Source organism: Bos indicus, chromosome 24 (assembly GCF_029378745.1).
Source record: "Bos indicus isolate NIAB-ARS_2022 breed Sahiwal x Tharparkar chromosome 24, NIAB-ARS_B.indTharparkar_mat_pri_1.0, whole genome shotgun sequence".
Classification (NCBI taxonomy): domain Eukaryota; kingdom Metazoa; phylum Chordata; class Mammalia; order Artiodactyla; family Bovidae; genus Bos; species Bos indicus.
In genome coordinates, this window is record NC_091783.1 from 37,194,350 (window position 1) to 37,215,353 (window position 21,004).

At 38.6% G+C, this 21,004-nt stretch overlaps 2 protein-coding genes across 7 annotated transcripts in view; one reads left to right on the top strand and one right to left on the bottom strand.

Annotated features, from left to right (window-relative positions):
- Positions 1-18,648, bottom strand: part of METTL4 (methyltransferase 4, N6-adenosine) — a 29,214-nt gene extending 10,566 nt beyond the window's left edge. For 3 of the 6 annotated variants that reach the window (XM_019986982.2, XM_070778865.1, XM_019986981.2), the window contains exons 1-7: positions 18,530-18,648; positions 16,593-16,727; positions 15,544-15,937; positions 13,726-13,788; positions 9,696-10,065; positions 7,138-7,207; positions 914-1,088 (exon numbers count right to left, since the gene is read on the bottom strand). In XM_019986982.2, the coding sequence (XP_019842541.2) occupies positions 914-1,088; positions 7,138-7,207; positions 9,696-10,065; positions 13,726-13,788; positions 15,544-15,930 (1,065 nt within the window). In that variant the 5' untranslated portion in view covers positions 15,931-15,937; positions 16,593-16,727; positions 18,530-18,648. Of the gene's footprint in view, positions 1-913; positions 1,089-7,137; positions 7,208-9,695; positions 10,066-13,725; positions 13,789-15,543; positions 15,938-16,592; positions 16,728-16,964; positions 17,435-17,480; positions 18,473-18,529 lie in introns of those variants that run through there. The other 3 variants (XM_070778866.1, XM_070778864.1, XM_070778863.1) reach the window with 3 other exon arrangements.
- Positions 18,649-18,989: 341 nt separating this feature from the next.
- Positions 18,990-21,004, top strand: part of NDC80 (NDC80 kinetochore complex component) — a 35,718-nt gene continuing 33,703 nt past the window's right edge. The window contains exons 1-2 of the mRNA XM_070778862.1: positions 18,990-19,134; positions 20,740-20,849. Coding sequence (XP_070634963.1) covers positions 20,749-20,849 — 101 coding nt within the window. The 5' untranslated portion in view covers positions 18,990-19,134; positions 20,740-20,748. The remainder of the gene's footprint in view (positions 19,135-20,739; positions 20,850-21,004) is intronic.

Below are 21,004 nucleotides of genomic sequence, written 5' to 3' on the forward strand. Positions count from 1 at the left end.
AAGTGCCATAAAATAGGTGCAAATAAACAATGTACACAGCTTTCAGAAGATACCCCAGTTACTACAAAGCACACAAAGCACATTAAACATAGACCTCTCCTCTGTCTAAAATGAATAGACCAGTAATATAAATGTTAAACATTCAGTCCCTAAAACCTGGTTTGTTTTTTTAAAGTTTAGGAGGCTTTTGCGGAATTCATTTAAGTAGACAGTGTATCTTTAAAAGGATAGCCAATGAACTTTGAACAACACACCACTTTTCTATATTTTTGGTATTCTTGAGACCAAGCAAAGATTAATATTAAAGACCTTTCAACTCATTAAGGAGTTAGAATCATTTCTTTCAAAAACAAGCACTGAGGAACACAGTTAAGATTCACAGTATAAAAGGCCTTGCTTCCAGCATTTTCCCAACTCTTCCACACTAGGTTTCTTTGCTATTTTCCTTTCCATCCCCAGCAACATAAGGGGGAAAAAATGACAAAGAAAAGAAAAAAGAAAAAGTCACAAAGGGCAGCTGAAGTTTTGGATGAGTAAAGAGGAAGAAGATCAACAGTAAGACAATTTCTATGTTTAGTGATGGACAAATCCCCCAAGGTTTTTGCTTATTGTCTGTTAAACTACAGACCATCAGAGCTCTTTAAAATGTCATCCTAATATCTACCTGAGTGATTTCCTAAGACCAGGAGTTTGGGGTTCTACTCCAAAAAGATACAGAACAAACAGGTAAAAAGCCTTGAGAATAAGAAGACAAAGGTATTTAGCAGCAAAGTAAATGTTTTAATTAGACCCTGCTGAAGAAGTAGAGTGATGCCATGTTAAACATTAAAAAGTAGGAGCTATCTTTATGTGACTTGTACATTGCACCTTATGAACAAATAAAGTTAACGGATACGTTAACTTTGGAACTTACTTTTACCCAGTGCCATTCAGCAACTACCTCCACAGACCAAGACGGGTAAAGCTCTTCCTTGACAAAACGCAGGTGCTTCTGTCTATTTGTCACCCACGTAACAACAAGACAGCTTGGAGCAGCCAGCTTAGGGACAGGGATCTGCTTTATCTGCAGTGGTGATAAATAACTATATCTAAAAATAAACAGAAAAAAATATTAGCAAAATCGAGGCCAAAGAGAAAAATAAGCAGGGAGAGGACCTGTATAATACTGATTCCACAAACACAAAGCTCCTACAATTCTTTATTTGTGTAACTAAATACAAAGCCACAGTGACACCCAGTGGACATGCTGTTTCACAGATAAGTTGGAAATACCACTTTTCATTTTTACTAACTCAAAATGATCAGGCCATATTTTTTTATCACTTCTGAATGTATTACATTTCAGTAATTTTACTAATATTTTCTATATGTTTTTATACCATTTAAAATTAAGCAAATATCATCTTGTGATGATCTGTACACTACACATGTGCTTGTGAATTCGCTAAGTTGTGTCCAAATCTTTTGGGACCCCATGGACTGTAGCCCACCAGGCTCCCCCGTCCATGGGATTCTCCAGGCAAGAATACTGGAGTGGGTTGCCATGCCCGCCTCCAGGGGATCTTCCCAACCCAACTCAGGGATTGAACCCGTGTCTCTTACATCTCCTGCATTGGCAGGGAGGTTCTTTACCACTAGCACAATCTGGGAAGCCCAGAGACTCCATTAACACTCTGGAAACTGTCTCAATATCCCACCACATTTCCAACACTCAATCTATCATCCTGCTTCTTTCATCCTTCAGTCAATTCTACTGAGCTCTCTGAAACACTCATGCTTTCATTACAAAAAAATTCTACAGCCCTGAACCTCCTGGCCATCAGTAGTACAATGTCTAGTTTCTCTTGTTAGAACTCTACTTGTTCCATAACACCCCATCAAACCAGTGTGGTCATTTGTCCAATCCCAACATACACAGTCATGAGAGGAGAGGCCGGTATTCTCCTGGCTCCCCTCCAGTTCCAGGCTGGAAACCCCCTTCTCTTTCAGAATTATGCTATCTAGCCTCCAGCCTTCTTATGGAACCCATTACATCCTCACTCTCCATACTCAATAAAAACTTAAGTTCTAAGATCTTTATGCCTAGCCAACATAAATCTTGCAAGTATCCTGGGTGATGTCAAAGGACAATCTAAATAATGTGCACGCTCAACTATTCTTCCCCTAATAAATACAATTGTATGCACTAACTATGATCACCAGCCCCTTACTCCTTAACTCTACAACTCTTGCAAACCTCCAATCTTAAATTCAATTCAATACAATTCTATTCAACTTCATATAGAAAAAAATCAGATGGAGAAAAATGCTAAACTGAAAATTGGCAATCCATTCTCAGGCTCTCAAAACTACTCATCAATTATTTTACTTACCCTTGGTCAACTACTACAAACTCTCATCTCTTCTTAAGTCCTTTGCCCAAACACACTCTTGGCAGATGAAATATGCCAAATATCAGTCAAAATAAAGGTCTTTAGACTCTTTCAACCACCTAACCCTCTGCCAGGTGTATGATGAGGGTGTATAATAACCTTCATTGTACACCTTCACTTACCTATTTCTCTTATTTTTCTCTTAAAGGAAACAGCATGGTTTCATGTGTTTAAAGCATATCCCTCCAGCTGTGTTTATTCCCATCTTCTAGTCTATCAGTAATGCTAAGTACTCTCCTCCTTCTGTATTTTCAACCTCTCTAGTAGTTTCTTACTATCAGCCTATAAATATGCTTATACTATACACTTTTATTTTTTATTCACTTTTTTGTTGTTGTTTTTCTACATACTATACACTTTTAAAGGAAGAAAGAAGAGAAAAGACTGGGGGGAGGATGGGTGGAGAAGAAGGAAAAAGAAAAGAGGAGAAGAGAAAAATAACAGAAAAGAAAAAAGAAATTCCCTCAGTTAGGTCTCCTATCTACAAATATGCTAGTTTACTTCAGTCACTCAATCGTGTCTGACCCTTTGTGACCCCATGCACTGCAACATGCCAGGCCTCCCTGTCCATCCCCAACTCCTGGAGTTTACTCAAACTCATGTCCATTCAGTCGGTGATGCCATCCAACCATCTCATCCTCTGTCGTCCCCTTCTCCTTCTGCCTTCAATCTTTCCCAGCATCAGGGGCTTTTCAAATGAGTCAGCTCTTTGCATCAGGTGGCCAAAGTATTGGAGTTTCAGCTTCAGCATCAGTCCTTCCAATGAATATTCAGGACTGATTTCCTTTAGGATGGACTGGTTGGACCTCCGTGCAGTCCAAGGGATTCTCAAGAGTCTTCTCCAACAACACAGTTCAAAAGAGCCAATTCTTCGGTGCTCAGCTTTCTTTACAGTCCAACTCTCACATCCATACATGACTGCTGGAAAAATCATAGCCTTGACTAGACGGACTTTTGTTGGCAAAGTAATGTCTCTGCTTTTTAATATGCTGTCTAGATTGGTCATAACTTTCCTTCCGAGGAGTAAGTGTCTTTTAATTTCATGGCTGCAGTCACCATCTGCAGTGATTTTGGAGCCCCCCAAAAATAAAGTCAGTCATTGTGTCCACTGTTTCCCCATCTATTTCCCCTGAAGTGATGGGACCAGATGCCATGATCTTAGTTTTCTGAATGTTGAGCTTTAAGCCAACTTTCTCACTCTCCTCTCTCACTTTCATCAAGAGGCTCTTTAGTTCTTCACTTTCTGCCATAAGGGTGGTGTCATCTCCATAGCTGAGGTTATTGATATTTCTCCCAGCAATCTTGATTCCAGCCTGTGCTTCCTCCAGCCCAGTGTTTCTCATGATGTATTCTGCATATAAGTTAAATAAGCAGGGTAACAATATACAGCCTTGACGTACTCCTTTCTCTATTTGGAACCAGTCTGTTGTTTCATGTCCATCTCTAACTGTTGCTTCCTGACCGGCATACACGTTTCTCAAGAAGCAGGTCAGGTGGTCTGGTATGCCCATCTCTTTCAGAATTTTCCACCGTTTATTGTGATCCACACAAAGGCTTTGGCATAGTCAATAACCAGCAACAGATGTTTTTCTAGAACTCTCTTGCTTTTTCGATGATCCAGCAGATGTTGGCAATTTGATCTCTGGTTCCTCTGCCTTTTCTAAAACCAGCTTGAACATGTGGAATTTCATAGCTCATGTATTGCTGAAGCCTGGCTTGGAGAATTTTGAGCATTACTTTACTAGCGTGTGAGATGAGTGCAATTGTGCAGTAGTTTGAGCATTCTTTGGCATTGCCTTTCTTTGGGATTGGAATGAAAACTGACCTTTTCCAGTCCTGTGGCCACTGCTGAGTTTTCCAAATATGCTGGCATATTGAGTGTAGCACTTTCATCTTTTAGGATTTAAAATAGTTCAACTGGAATTCCATCACCTCCACTAGCTTTGTTCATAGTGATGCTTCCTAAGACCCACTTGACTTCACATTCCAGGATGGCTGGCTCTAGGTGAGTGATCACACCATCGTGATTATCTGCATCATGAAGATCTTTTCTGTACAGTTCTTCTGTGTATTCTTGCCACCTCTTCTTAATATCTTCTGCTTCTGTTAGGTCCATACCATTTCTGTCCTTTATTGAGCCCGCCTTTGTATGAAGTGTTCCCTTGGTATCTCTAATTTTCTTGACAAGATCTCTAGTCTTTCCCATTCTATTATTTTCCTCTATTTCTTTGCACTGATCACTGAGAAGGCTTTCTTATCTCTCCTTGCTATTCTTTGGAACTCTGCATTTAAATGGGTATATCTTTTCTTTTCTCCTTTGCTTTTCACGTCTCTTCTTTTCACAGCTACTTGTAAGGCCTCCTCAGACAGCCATTTTGCTTTGTTGCATTTCTTTTTCTTGGGGATGGTCTTGATCCCTTTCTCCTGTACAATGTCATGAACCTCCATCCATATTTCATCAGGCACTCTATCTATCAGATCTAGTCCCTTAAATCTATTTCTCACTTTCACTGTATAATCATAAGGGATTTGATTTAGGTCATACCTGAATGCGCGGCGCTGGAGTGGCAGGCCGCTGAGAGGAGATATCCCTGCTATTTACCTGGGGCCAAACTATGGTGGAGGTAATAAAGATAACGGTGACCTCCTTCAAAAGATCCCATGCATGTACTACACTCAGTGCCCCCAACCCTGCAGCAGGCCACCACCAACCCACGCCTCCGCCAGAGACTCCTGGACATTCACGGGCAAGTCTGGGTCAGTCTCTTGTGGGGTCACTCCTTTCTCCTGGGTCCTGGTGCACAGGTTCTGTTGCGCCCTCAAGAGTCTATTTCCCAGTCCTGTGTAAGTTCTGGCAGCTCTGTGGTGGGGATAATGGCGACCTCCTCCAAGAAGGCTTATGCCATATCCAGGTCTGCTGCACCCAGAGCCCCTGTCCCTGTGGCAGTCCACTGCTGACCCATACCTCCACAGGAGATGCTCAAACACAGTTCTGTCTCAGTCTCTGTGGGGTCCCTGGGTCCTGGTGCACACAAGGTTTGTTTATGCCCTCTGAGCGTCTCTGGTGAGAATGGGGTTTGATTCTAAACACAAATTCACCCCTCCTACTGTCTTGCTGGGACTTCTCCTTTGCCCTTGGACGTGGGGTATCTCCTCACAGCCATTCCAGCACCTACCATCTTACTGGGGTTTCTCTGACCCTGGACATAGGGTATCTCTTCATGGCCAGTCCAGCAAAGCACAGCCGCAGCTCATGACCTTGGACGTAGGGGATCTCCTCATGGCCGCTATCTATGATATGCTATGGACTGGCCTATCTATGTAATGCATAGTAATCTCTTTTCCTTGGCAGCTTTAATTCCATTTGGAATTTTAGTTTCTCTTTACCATGTATCCTAACATACTCATAAATTCCAGGGATTAAGATAAAGACATGGAAGGGAGTGTGGAACAGGGGTAGGGGGTGGGGATGGAAAGAAACTATTTTGCCTATCACAGATGGTAAAACTGGGAACAATGCATCAACAATTACAGTATCTCCCTGTGTGATTCTTATTAATAAAAGAAACTATAAAATTGAAAAGGAAAATTAATTACCTATTTTGATTACTGTACTACGATTATATAAGAAAATATCTTTGTTTTCAAGAAATGCAGAATAAATATTTCAGAGTAACTTACTCTTTCTCCTAAATAACTTATTCTCAAACTGTTCAGAAAAAAATTATATATATATATATACAGATATCTACACACACACACACAAATACACACATATAGAGAATAGATAGATGAATTCTTTGTATGATCCTTGCAACTTTTAAGAGGAAAAAATCCAATTATTGGTACAGTTCATAAACAAAAAACATAAGGAAACTGAAGATAACTGTGGAGAAGAAGAAATTTCATATGAAGTTTAAGTCAAGGTAACAGAAATTGTTCAGTCTAGAAGACTGAAAAGTGAGACGAAATATAACCGAAGATATTCACTGGAACTAGAGGGGAAATTTTAGTTTTTTGAAAAGCTATTTAACTTCGTCTTATTTACTAACTGAACTTATCATTCTAAAAGGTTACATAAACTGAACAGTGGCATAAATTAAAACAAATTCAGAATGAATTAGACAACTTCATTCATAGCATATTACTAATACTATATTTTGGCACATAGTTCAAAACTTTAGAATTTGATATCAAAGAAGGCAAAATGAAAGGTGGAGTTGCGCAGTCATGCAACTGACTCTTTGCAACCCCATGGACTGTAGCCTACCAGGCTCCTGTCCATGGAATTTTCCAGGCAAGAGTACTGGAGTGGGTTGCCACTTCCTTCTCCAGGGGATCTTCCCGACCTAGGGATTGAATCCGTTTCCCACATTGCAGGCAGACGCTTTACCATATGAGCCACCAGGGAAGCCCCAAAGAAAGCAAAAATGTTGTCTTTTGGTGTTATAGAAATATTTCTGAACTAATTCAGTCAGCAACCTTCATCTTTAATATATTATTTTTAACATTCTTATACCTATATATAGTTCTAGTTTAAGAGACTTACCTACTTAACCTACCCACTTAATGGAATTAAACTTTAAAACTGAAGTGTTTTAGTTTTTCAGACACTTTGTACCATAAAGTAACACTTTCAGTTTATGTAACTATAATGCACAAACAACAATAGCTTTCAGAAAGCATATGTAACAGATACACTTACCTGTTACTTCTTTTAACCGATTTGTTCTGCCATGGTGGATCTATCACAATCACATCATATGTTTTCTTACCTGAAAACAAAGAAAGGATTTCAGAAAATACCTTCTACTTGTATCACTTTAAAAACTAAACATGTTCTTCAACAATGAAGTGCATTCACTCTGGACATAAATATGCTGGCAAATATATTTAAATATGCTGGTAAAAAAAGGATTTGTGGCATTTATTCAAATAGAATAGTTCATCCAAAAAAATTGAGATTCCCCTTATAATTTAGTACCTCTGGGATTTTAATGTAATTGCACCTGTTGCACCCTTCCTAAAAATAACTACAGCTCCCTTAGCTAGACATTGTGCTGTCACTTCGGTAATGTCTGATTCTATGACCTTATGGACTGTAGTCTGCCAGGCTCCTCTGTCCATAGGATTCTCCAGGCAAGAATATTGAAATGGGCTGCCATGCCCTCTTCCAGGGGATCTTCCCAACCCAGGGATCGAACCCACATCTCTTCTGTCTCTTGCATTTGCAGGTGGGTTCTTTACCACTAGTGCCCCCTGGGAAGCCCCTAGCTAGACATCGATGATTTGTAAATGCCCTATGTAAGTCTTGGCAGCTATATTAAAATGGTCCTTTCAAACACAGGATGGATGTGGGGTTTTTTGCCTTTTTTTTTTTTTTTTTCCTTCACTTTTTACATGAAATAAAACTTCAATTTCTTAACTGACATACTGACCTTAATATTGATAAAATGTCCCCAGTTGTCTATTAGTATCCTTTTCCCTGGTCCAGGATCCCCAGCAAAATCACATTTAATCGCTATGTCTCATAAATTTCTTCCAATGTGGAAAAGTTTCTCAGTTTTTATCTTTTTTGACCTTGATACTTGAAGACTACTACTGGCTGGTCATCAGCAGGAAGCACAGGGTGTCAGAATGTCTCATGATTAGTGATACCACCTTGAGTCATTTGTTTGGTTAAAGTGCTGTCAGCCAGGTTTCTCCAGTTCTACCTCAGTAATTATTAACTATCTGGGAGGGACATACTTTAGGAGAAGGCAATGGCACCCCACTCCAGTACTCTTGCCTGGAAAATCCCATGGACAGAGGAGCCTGGTGGGCTGCAGTCCATGGGGTTGCTAAGAGTCGAATGCAACTGAGCGACTTCACTTTCACTTTTCACTTTCATGCATTGGAGAAGGAAATGGCAACCCACTCCAGTGTTCTTGCCTAGAGAATCCCATGGACAGAGGAGCCTGGTAGGCTGCCGTCTATGGGGTCGCACAAAGTCAGACACAACAGAAGCAACTTAGCAGCAGCAGCAGCAGCAGGGACATACTTGAAGACTCTGCAAATATCCTGCATCTCATCTTTTCACCCACTATTTTGACACCCAAGTACTATGCTACGTGTCAAACGGGAATTTCCTAGTTACATCATTCCACCTACATTTATTAATTGGGATTTTACTATAAGGAAAAACTGTCCCTTTCCCTTTTATACACAAAGGTATCTTTTTGTAAATGGAGAATCTCATAAGTAAGCAAAAGAATGCAAATTAAAATAAGGATGTAATGGCTGTTAAACAATTAGAGTAACAAAGATGAAAAAGACTGGGGGGGAAAAATGTTCAAATATTGCATGATTTTCTCATTATTTTGTCATCTTGTCATTTACCGTGAAGAATTTATGACACTGTGACATGAATAACCACTCATGTTTAAAATGACTCGAAAGTAATTAAAAGAAGCTTTTCATTAATAAGCTATGTTACTTTAATAACTTAAAATTTTGCTCCAAAATGTACAAGTAACAGTATATAGCAGATTAAATTCAATTTAATCAATATGCCTCTTATCTCATCCCTTAGAATATTATGATAGTTATAATTTATTGGAAACATATCATTGAGCTAAGCTTGTGATGCAAATTATCTCAATTAATCCTCAAAATTACCCTCAGAAGTAGGTATCATCATATCCATTTTATAGATTAGGAAACAGCTCAGTTTTGTGAGGTGTCTAAAGACTCAAGTCTCATAGTTTCAAGCTTAAGACTCATAGTTAAGCTTCAGAAATCTAAATTCAAATTTACATGTAGATAACTCTGAACATCAATATCTAAATTTTCAACTTTATACACGAAAATACTTTTGAGAAACTTTAGATAATAAACTTGAAAATAGCTTAAAGGCTAAGAATAGTTTGGGAATTAACATTCATATCTGAAGCATTTCTACTTTGCTATGAATAAAAGTTAAAATTACTTGGTCAAACACAATTATACCCTGAATTCCTAAGTATAGAGCAGTAACTATATTTATCCTCTTGGGGACTAGTTAAGTTTTTGATACTTTGTTTGTAATAAGATTTATTTTTTTAATTTTTAAAGCATAAGTCAGCACTTTAAAACTGAATTTAAAGTTTTAAATTAAAAAAGAAAATACAGAGAAAATTATTCACCCTATTCACAAAATGCTGATGCTCATTCAACATTCAGACTTGCTCTTGACTTTTGAGGCCACAGAAAAATTATCTAACAATAAACATAATAACTACTTACAGTTCAGAAGTGGGTGCATACAAGAAATGTCAGACAAAAGAAAACTGCTTTTTGGTGGCAGCAGGTATTTTTGTCCCATTAAAGTAATAATTTTTGTAAAGCTAGAGGTATTCTCAACTATCCGTGAAAATAAATCCTGCTCTGTAACAGAGGTATCATCTTCCATCAACTGTAACGTCTGAAGTTCCGTCTCATTCAGAAAAGGCAAATGCTTTGCCATTTCACATAATTCTGACAAATTACAGGTATCAAGCGGTAAAGTAATGGGCTCACTGCACTTGTTCAGTTTTTCAGAACATGAATGAAGAAAGCCACTTGTGAGACCTTCTTGGATTAACTGTGAAGATCCATCCAAAATCAGCCCCCTGATCTGTAAGAGAATTTTTTAAGTATATTATTAAAACATCACTGACATTAAAACAATTTTCTAAATAATAAAGTTTCCTACTACGCTTTGAATATTTCAACTTATGGATTAAAACCAACATTCTTAATGCTTACAATAAAATAATTTTATACTACAAGAAAAAGAAAGTGTGACTATACCTTTGAATGGCTATTTCCTAACTGTGGAATAATACAAATCTCGTAAACTCACTAGAAACTAAATAACCAAGCAATATATATCTTTAAAAATCCTTAAAAATTTATAAGATGAATTTGATAATGCTTCTAGAAGTGAAAATTCTAATCTATAAAAAGACTTAAGTTTTAATCACATTTAATCTTAATTTTTCTAGTAATTTAATTTTAAAATAAACATATCTTTGATTTCATAAAAATATAGCTTGAATTGTTAAAGAAGAAAAAGGCAACTCTATAAAATGAATATATTAAATAAGTTTTGCAATAACAGAACCAAAATAATTATAAAAGTAAAAGCCAGTACTGCTTCTGGATAAGATGGAGTACTTTTCATCTGAAATTACTTTTAAAAAATTATTTTCAGAAAAAAGGCTTTCAGACCTTGGGTGGATGTCAAGCACTGCAGAGTATTATTATTAATACAATTACACATGTACTCAGTCATGTCCAACTCTTTGCGGCCCTATGGACTGTAGTCCACCAGGCTCCTCCTCTCCCCATGGGATTCTCCAGGCAAAAATTCTCCATGGCTGACATTCTCCCACCATGTCCTCCTCCAGGGGATCTTCCCAACCCAGGGACTGAACCTGCATCTTTTGCATCTCCTGCATTGGCAGGCGGATTCTTTACCATTGCGCCACCTGGGAAGCCCCAGAATTGTACTCCCTAAATAAAAATAGAATCCAATTGCTCCAGCTTACTGCCTTGAGAAAGTTTTCATGTAGCAGGACAGGAAGGAGACCCGTTCAGAGACCAGCAGTCTCTCGGAGCCAAGGAACCAGAGCTGGGAGTCTGGAAAGGCCAAGGCGGCAAGAGTTTGCAGGGAGAACACCAGAGCAGAGAGCTGCACAGACAGAGAGCTCTTAAGAGTTGCAGAAGGTCAAGTTTCCAGCTGAGCAGTGATCAGTACATACATGTGACTTCTTAATTTAATAAACTCGTTACTTTAATACTTTGATCTAAATCTGTTTTAATAAAATCTTAGACCTAAACTTGCTAACTTGTTAGCTTCCAAATAAAGTAAAATCTCAGACAGTTCATCATTGTTCTTGACAGGGGTATTGGGTGCATAACAGATTTTGTGTCAGTAAAAGGAAATAATCATCAGCCTTAGACTAAAATCCTCATTCTAAACTCACCCAAGCAAAATCTACCCAACAAGTGATAGACCAATAAACCAAAAATCTCTAAAGACAGAAGTTCTGAACAACACTATCAATCCACTTAACCTAACTGACATTCATAGATCACTGTATCCAACAACTAAAGAATACATATTCAAAAATACATAAAAAATAGCACACAATACAGTCACAAAGATAATTCACATGCTGGACTATAAAATAAAACTCAATAAATTTAAAAGCACTGACATCAGAGTATATTCTTATACTCCAATGGATTTAAGCTAGAAATCAATAACAAAAAGATATTAAGATAAACATCAAATATCTGAAAATGAAATTGCAGACTTCTAAATAATTCATATAGGTCAAAGATCAAATCACAAGGGAAATTAGAAAATATTTTGAAGTGAATGAAAGTGAAAATACAACATATCCAAATACATGGAATGCAACTAAAGCAGCAATTCAAGGGAAACTTACAGCTTTACATGCTTATATTAGAAAAGAAAAATGATCTAAACTCACTGACAAAAGGCTCTACTTTAAGAAGTTATTAACAGAAAAAAAGCAAAGTAAGCCAAAAGGAAGAAAATAATAGAGGACAAATATCAGCAGAATAGAAAACAGACAATAAGGAAAATTAACTCAGTTAAAAGCTGGTTCTTTGAATATACTTGACATCACTTTATGTGTCTGATAAAGGATTAATATTTGGAATATAAAAGAACTCCAAAAACAACAACAAAAACCCAATTTAAAAATGAGCAAAGGACATAAACAGACATTTCTCCAAAGAAGACAAACGGCCAACAGCATTTACAAATATGTTCAACATCAAAGATCACCAGAAAAATGTAAATCAAAACCACAATGAGACACAACTCTTACCCATTAGGATGGCAACCAAAAAAAATAAAAACAAAAATAAGTGCTGACATGGATATGGAGAAACTGGAAATGCTTATGCACTGCTGGTGGGAAGGCAGAATGGTACCACCACTGCGGAACACACAGTTCCTCAAAAAATTAGAAACAGAATTATCATATGATCCAGTAAGGCCACTTCTGGGTATATTCCAAAAAAACCCTGAAAGTAGAGACACTCATGTTTCTGTGTGAGTGCATAAACATGTATGTGTTTACACATGTTTATATATACATGTTTTATGTGCACACTCATGTCTATAGTAGCATTATTCACTACAGCCAAAAGGTAGAAACATCCCAAATGTGGATGAACAGAACAGATAAATAAAATGTGGCACATAGCGGGAAGAGGAAATGAGGAGTTACTGTTTAATGGGTAGAATTTCAGTTGGGATGGCAAAATCATCCTGGATATAAATAATGGTGATGATTAGACAATGTGAATGTACTCAGTGCCACTAACTTGTACACCTAAAAACGGTTAAAGTGGTAAATTTCATGTTATATATATGTATAGCCACAAAAAAGAAAAAAAACTACCAAAAAAAATTTTTTAAAGACTGGTTCTTTGAAAAATACAACCAAAAAACAAGCCCCAAGCTAGAAAAGAAAGAATACAAATCACCAACATAGCAATGAAAAGGGTGATCACTTATCATCACAAATCCTATAAACATTAAAAGCATGGAAAAAGAATACTATGAACAACGTCATGCCAATAAATTTGACAACTTGGATGAAATGGACAAGTTTCTTGGAAAATACAACTTGCCAAAACTGTCATAAGCAAATCAGAAAATCTGAAAATCCCTGTGCTCTATTAAAGAACCTGATATTGTTACTAAAAAACCTTCCCCAAAAGGAAACTCCAGGCCTAGATAATCTCACTGGTGAATTACATCAAATATTCAAGGATGAATCAACATTAATCCTAAACAACTTTAACAAAGAATGTAGGAGGTACAGCAATGAAAAGACTCAACATTATTAGTCACTAGGGAAATGCAAGCTAAAAACCTCAACAAGATATCACCACACTCATACAGCATAAGTTTATTTATGTGAAATATATGCTTAAGCAATGTAGCATAAGTTTATCCCATCTTTTACCTACTGACAGTAGACTTTTATAACTTAAAAAATTTCTAGACTTTACCAATATAGCATATGTTTATTTATGTTAAATGTATGTTAAGTACATGGAGTTCTAATAAAAATAGATTTAAATTGTTAATTACTATAGAAGTAACAATAAACCACTCCACTGTTAAATTCTAACCTTGATCAAAATGATTGCCTGATTTTTAAGACCACTCTATTCACATTGTCCATTTACTTATACTAGTTCACATTAACCTTCCAATGTCATCAATGAACATTTTACACCATACCTTTCTGTGGTATTCCATAGCATCCAGTTCACCTTGATTGAAAGCAACACATCTCTTACGCTTCTAAAGAGTAAATTACAGGGAAAAAATTTTGTGGCCATCCATCACAATATTCATACTTTGAAATACATTAATATTTCTTTTTTATTTACCACATTTTCCATATTGTCTATCTCATTCTATAAGAGGTAATAATTAACTGCTGCTGCTGCTGCTGCTGCTGCTGCTAAGTCACTTCAGGCATGTCCGACTCTGTGCGACCCAATAGACGGCAGCCCACCAGGCTCCCCTGTCCCTGGGATTCTCCAGGCAAGAACACTGGAGTGGGCTGCCATTTCCTTCTCCAATGCATGAAAGTGAAAAGTGAAAGGAAAGTCTCTCAGTCATGTCCGACCCTCAGCGACCCCATGGACTCCAGCCTTCTCGGCTCCTCCATCCATGGGATTTTCCAGGCAAGAGTACTGGAGTGGGGTGCCATTGCCTTCTCCAAATAATTAACTACTGAGGTTGAAATAAGTGCAAAGAGTATGGACTAGGGAGGTAAGCTTTCTCAAATAATAATAATTATTATTACTATTACTACAAACTTAATGGGTGATAAAAGGCCACCTAGCTGTTAGAAAGAACTAGAACGATATAATATAAAATGTAGCACTGACATCCATGGACACAAGGAAACTAATACTGTAGTAGAGTCAATAGTGAAATCTATCAGTTGCTATGTGGGGTAATTATTCTGAACTTTCTTAATTTCTACACCAAAAAAAAATCTGCAATGTACTTTTAATAGATCTTTACACATAATCTGAAGATTGAGTACAGGTAAGATATATCTGTTCTACATGTAACAACTCCAAAGAACATGTGAGTACAATACACAGCAAGGACTTTCTACTTGTTGTTGCTGAAATCTCAGTGCCTACATGGTTGCAAACTCCTAGCAGGCTAACAAAAGTTTTTTGGCTGAATGAATAAATGGAATCTCTATTACTTTCCTTATTATACATCTCAACATGCTTTCTTATATTGGTATCTTTCTTCCTCACCCAACTATAAGGTCCAAAAAGCAGATTATATTTATCTTGTTTCCTCACTCTGTTTGCAACAGCACATAGAAACATTTATTGGTTGAATAATGAATGTAACTCCTATCTCTAACAACAACAACAAAAAAGTTAATATAATCTATCTGAAATGGACTTGGTATAATCATCTCTGAATTCTTCAAGTACATAAAAAGTATTTAAAACATAATTAATTTGACCCTAATGGTATTCTCAAAACTTCTGATAACACCAATATGTATACAAATATATATACTTTCAGAATATATACATTTCCCATAGTAACTTTCTAGTTTTATTACTAGAAATCTTTCAAAAACATTACCCTTCTTCCAAACATTTATTATACAAGTTTATCCCCAAAGGAAAAATCTCTAAAATTCCCCCCAAATCTATATACTGCTTTAGAATTTTATAGAGAACAAAACATGTTTTTAAGCAAAAATATTTGTAAAAAACATGCAATTCATACAGAAACCTAAGCAGACAGGGTTTTTTTATTGTGTAGCTTTGTTTGTTAATTTACAGAGCATTCACTTTTGAATCAACTTTGCTTACTTTTGAGATACGCAAATTTGGTTTTCTAAAAATGGTAGAATGTTAGCAAAAAATTAAAATTACTCTGGATATGCTAAAGTATCACTATGATTTATTGACTATTCTTTAGAATTAGTAAATCACAAGATATTTAAGACATTGGAATGATACATTTGTGTTCTGTATAGAAAAATAAAAATTTCTTAAGAGTTATTACCTTGCCATTAATAGAAATGAAGATTTCTTTCTTAACATCATTTACTAGATCTTCCTTTTCTTTACTTTCTTGGCACTCTTTGTGATTAGCGGAAGTTATATAAGGTTTGCTGATATCAAAGAGTTCAGATCGAAATACATATTTCTGTATGAACATTTCACAATTTCCTCTATCATCATTCTCTGGCTTACTGGTAGAAGGAACAAATGTAGCAGAGGCTCCAAAAGAGGACACAGAATCCATGTGAAGAGAATCAAGGTGAACAGAAGTAGGCCGGCTTTTACTACAACAAGGCTCATGATGCTGGTGAAGTTCATAGCTTATCTTGTTAATGAAAGCGAGGTGATCCAGCAGCCATCCTGGTGATAGCTCATGCACCACAGACATTCTCTTCCTTTAAAACATACAAACACCTCTTGGAATTAGAGACTAGAAGTAAAACCCTAGTTTGACTAGAAGTAAAACTTCCCTGAGAAATTCTTAAATGTCCTGTTTTTCAATAAAAATATACTTCATACACATGTAGATTTTATGTGCAAGTATATAAACTTGAATGTACACAGAAGCGAATTTAAAATTTTTAAGTTGTTAATATGTATAGTAGGACTAAGAAAAACTAAAATAAAACATTGCAATGAAACATTAAAACGGTATAAACTTTTTTAATATTGATTTTTTAATTGAAGGATAATTAGTTTACAGAATTTTGCTGTTTTCTGTCAAACCTCAACATGAATCAGCCATAGATATACATATATCCCCTCCTTTTAGAACGTCACTCCCAATTCCCTCCCCATCCCACCCGTCTAGGTTGATACAGAGCCCTTGTTGGAGTTTCCTGAGACATACAGCAAATTACCATTGGTTATCTATTTTACATATGGTAATCTAAGTTTGCATGTTACTCTCTCCAGACATCTCACCCTCTCCTCCCTGCTCCCCATGTCCATAAGTCTATTCTCTATATCTAAAACAATGTAAACTTTTAATTTCAGGGTTGATAATTCAAAAATTTCATCCAACTTGACCAAAGAGGGTGAAAACCTGACCTTTTTTCTGGAATCCCAAAGAGATCCTCCTGTTTCTCGAGCCTCCATACAACCTCCCGCTTGGCACTTGGCTCTAGCCAGTAGGTCTACAGCCTACAAGTCACGAAGACACTGAATCCTAAAATGGTGAGTGTCCTGTCAAACCAAAGAATATTGCATTACCTATGAGAATTCAGCCTTTTAAATGACATAAGCCTAGAGAAGGCCACAGAATTTCCATAGGAGCTGTTAGGGTGTCAGCTCATTTTTAAACCACACTTACTACAGTAAGCCCCTCCAGCACAACTGCTTTACTAATCACTGCTACCAACGGAGTGCAGAAAGAGTCAAAACAGCAAAATGCAATTGTAACAGGATATCAGAAGCACTAACCCCTAGCAAAACTGCAAGGTAAAGAGTCCAGATCTGCGATTGGTTCTGAGCAGTCCTCTTCTGGCAACTAGGTTTTTTCAGAACTTATCTTTTCCTGAAAGACAGTTTTTAGGGAATTCCTTGGTACGCCAGTGATTAGGACTCTGGGCTTTCACAGAGTCTGGATTCCAGGTTCTTGGTTCCAGTCCCAGTCAGGGAACTAAGATCCCATAGGCCGAATGGCACAGCCAAAAAAAAAAAAAGACCAAAAAAGGCATTCAGTTCTGGATTTTGCTTACTAAAAGTTGTGTAGTGGAGAACTTAAAAGGTGATATAGAATAAGAAATAAAATAAGAAATACATTAAGCAGTTAATAGCACAGTTAATAACAGTAGCAATGTATATAGATTCAAATTTCTAACATCATTTGCATTAGCATTATGACCATGGACCAGTCATTTGATTTCACTGAGCTTCGATTTAATCATTTTAGGACATCTTAGGGGGCAATTCAGAGAATTAAATAAGGTAACTAACTTTTAAGTGTTGTGCTCGTGTTTCACACAAAGCAATCAAATAAACGCTGCTGGTGACAGTAATTCTGTTACTGGTCCTCCCTTCAGAATCAGCAAGACTTCCCAGGTGGCTCAGTGGTAAAGAATCCGTCTGCCAAAGGAGACATGGGAGACGGGGATTTCATCCCTGGATCAGAAAGATCCCCTGGAGGAAGAAATGGCAACTCTCTCCAGTATTCTTGCCTGGAAAATGCCATGAGCAGTGGAGCCTGGTGGGCTACAGCCCACGGGTTATCAAGAGTCATCACTTGTGGCGAAGCGGTCCTAAAACGGAGAGTGCAAGCTAGAAGTGTAGAGGGGAAGGCTGAAACTCACACAGGAAAGGTGACTTGCCCTAAAGTATGTGTGGTGATCCTAGGACGAAAGAGCAGATAAAACCAAGGAGGGTCTTGGAATGCAAGAATAGAAAAACCAGACCCTTATGGTCCTTCCCTCCCCGTACTGTAACTATTAATGGAACAGTATAACCTGTCTCCCCTCCTACTCCTTAGAGAGAAGGTATTTGCCCTACTCTTCCCCCACCCAGGATACATGCCTCATCCAATCTGCAAATGACCCGCAAGACCCCTATTCCACTCCTTGTACCCTAGGTATAAAAGTGGACTAAGGACCCCTGTTCAACGTCGGTTTTCCCTAGAGCTGGCCCGCTGTTCTAACAGCGTCTCCCATTCTAATAAACTTTATTTCCCTCTCATTCTGTCTCATGTCTGGAAATCCTTTTCCAACCCGCACCCGGACCACGACAGTATGTACAACTCGTTGATGGCACAACTGCTACAAGATCCAGGTATCCAGTCCTGGGGCTCTGAGCTCCCCTGTCACCCCCACCACTTTCCAGGTTTGGGGCTGTGTTTGACTCTGAGTTCAAACTCAGGAGAGCGGGTGATGTCCTGTTTTACCAAAGTAGCTTACTGGGCTTCCCTGCTAGCTCAGTCCGTAAAGAACCCGCCTGCATCAGCAGCGCGACCCTGAGGCCGACTGCGGCCACATTTCGCTGTCACTAACGCCTACCTCGCCGGCTTCCCAGTACTTCCAGTACTTCCCAGACTTGCTTCATGAAACAGCACGCGTCTAACCCAGAGATCCTGAAAAACACGCCTTTCAGGACAAAGCGGGGGGGGGGGGGGGGGGGAGGGAGGGGGGCCGGGGGGGTAAAAAAAATTCTGCTTTTCTAAGAGTCGACGGGAGCGACCATATTGCTGTACGGAAAAAAAACGCGTTTCCAGGCCTGGAGCGCTCTGCTCGCTACTCAGTGACGTACAGCGCTCCGGCATTCACCGCTAAATTCAAAGGTCGGACCTGACTTTGCAGAGGACGCTTACAGTGGCCAGGAAAAACCAGTGCAGCCAGTGAGGTGGCGGCGCGCCAGCAACACGCAAAACGTCTGGCGACGAGGAGCGGCGCGCGACAGTTGCGTACGAGAGCTGCGCAAGAAAATTGCGCACGCGCGCGCACGTCCTGCGCGATGACGTACACGCCGGCGGAGATTTTAAAATTCGAAAGGCGGCGGCGGGTGGAAGGAGTTTGTGTTTTGGCGGCTGCTATCCTGTCCAGCGGGCAGTTGCAGGGTTTACAGCAATTCGGTCTTTGGATCGTCTCGGGAAGCTGGAAGAAAGGTAACTAATGATTTTTGGTTAATTTTGCTCCGGGCAGCTGGAGGGAGAACGCCAGGTCGCCAGGTTAGATTCACAAGCCCTAGGAGGCGACGTTTTGGTGTTTGTTGTTGTAACCGACCTCTCGAGTCAGTCAGTACGAGGCGCTAGTTTCCCGCAGTCCAGTACATTTCTTATGGCAGTGATTTTCCGAGGGAGAAGGGGTGGGCCAAGCGGACACTGATGGGAAGAAGAGGGCCTGGAGAGAGGAAAAAGGGAAAATTTGATGAGAGCACATAGAGGAAGACAAGATGAGGAACTGTTTGTTGTTTTTGCGTTTGAGCTATTAGTGTAACATCCCGATGCCGTGTACGGAGTACATGCAGAAGTATTAATCTCAGATTCTGAGAGTACATTTTAAGTGGAGATTGGGAGGAAACATATAGGTGAGAGTGGAAAAGTTTAATAGATACAGAAGTGTATACTGAAGAAGAAATGGGTGTGCACACAAAGAAGGAAAGAGTATATCAGTTTCAAAGACAAAGGAGAGCTTAGAGAAAAGGATAACCACAGATGTCCATTGTCCTGGAAACCAGGGCAGGACCTGGAAAGGTGAGGAGTACAGTGTCTAATGCCTCGAAGACAAGATCCTGTTGCAGAAAAAAGCCAATTTTGACTCTAGTTAGAACTGTTTCTTTGACTTGTTTTCTGTTGCTTTTGTTATTATAATCATATATAATGGCCAACCTCAGAGAATCCTGCCCCTCTGCCTGTTAAACTAAAGTGCCTTTGTTCAGAACCCTGTCCACCTGTAGATAACAGGAAGGAAGAAATTAACACATCCCCTGCCTAAGACTTGCCATTCTAAGAGATATTTTCAAGATTAATGGCCATTTTACTTTATTTCCTCACCTCCCTGGCATCTCAGATTAATTGGCCTGTCCTGCAGCGATCAGAGTGAGGTTGGACTAAGCAACAATAGAATCCGAAGATTTGTCAGTGAAAGATACCCCAGGAGGTGGGAAGGGCGTGAGAAGTGAATGTAGTCTGAGGAACTGGACACAGCCTGTAGACCAGATAATTTATCCTTGATAAAAGGGAGGTTGAAGCAAGAGGGCCAGTAATTGAAGACTATAAATGAGAAAGAGAAGGTGAAGGACAGAGCTAAAGAGGATGGCCATTAGGAAAAGAAAACAGGATGGTTTCCTTTGAGACCAAAGGAAACATCAGAGGTAGTTGTTGTCAGGTGGCCTCTGACTTCCCATCAAAATAGGCACAGCCAACAGTAGTAATGTGATCAGAGTTAGGATTCAGGGTTTTAACTACCATAAATTCCCTTGTGAAGAGGAATCATACCTTTACTACCTTTCTATTGTTTGTACTGCTTTGCACACTCCCTTGTACATGGTAGGCAGTTAGTAAGTATTTTCACTTGTTGAAAATTTTTAAAGGAAATCAAATAGATAAATATTCCCTGTAAATGAGGACTTAAGCTTACATGACAAGATAACCCAGGAAAGAACGATGAAACTTGTCTGCCTTTCTGTTTGAGGATGAAGATAATAGTTGAGGTTTAATGTACCATCTACATCTGGAAAGACTTGTTTAATACCAAATTTATGAATGCAGGTCATAAGCATGAAACGCAGTTCAGTTTCCACCGGTGGTGCTGGCCGCCTGTCTATGCAGGAATTAAGATCCCAGGACTTAAATAAACCAGGTCTCCATACCCCTCAAACGTGAGTACCTCATGTCTTATTGTCTTTGGCCGAGAAATCTGTAAACGTAGTTAATGCAAATATGTAGTGTGAGTAATATTGTGATGAATCTTGTCTGTTGTCAGCGATACCTGATTTGGAGTCAGTGAAGGCTAGAGTGGGCCGTTACTCCACGT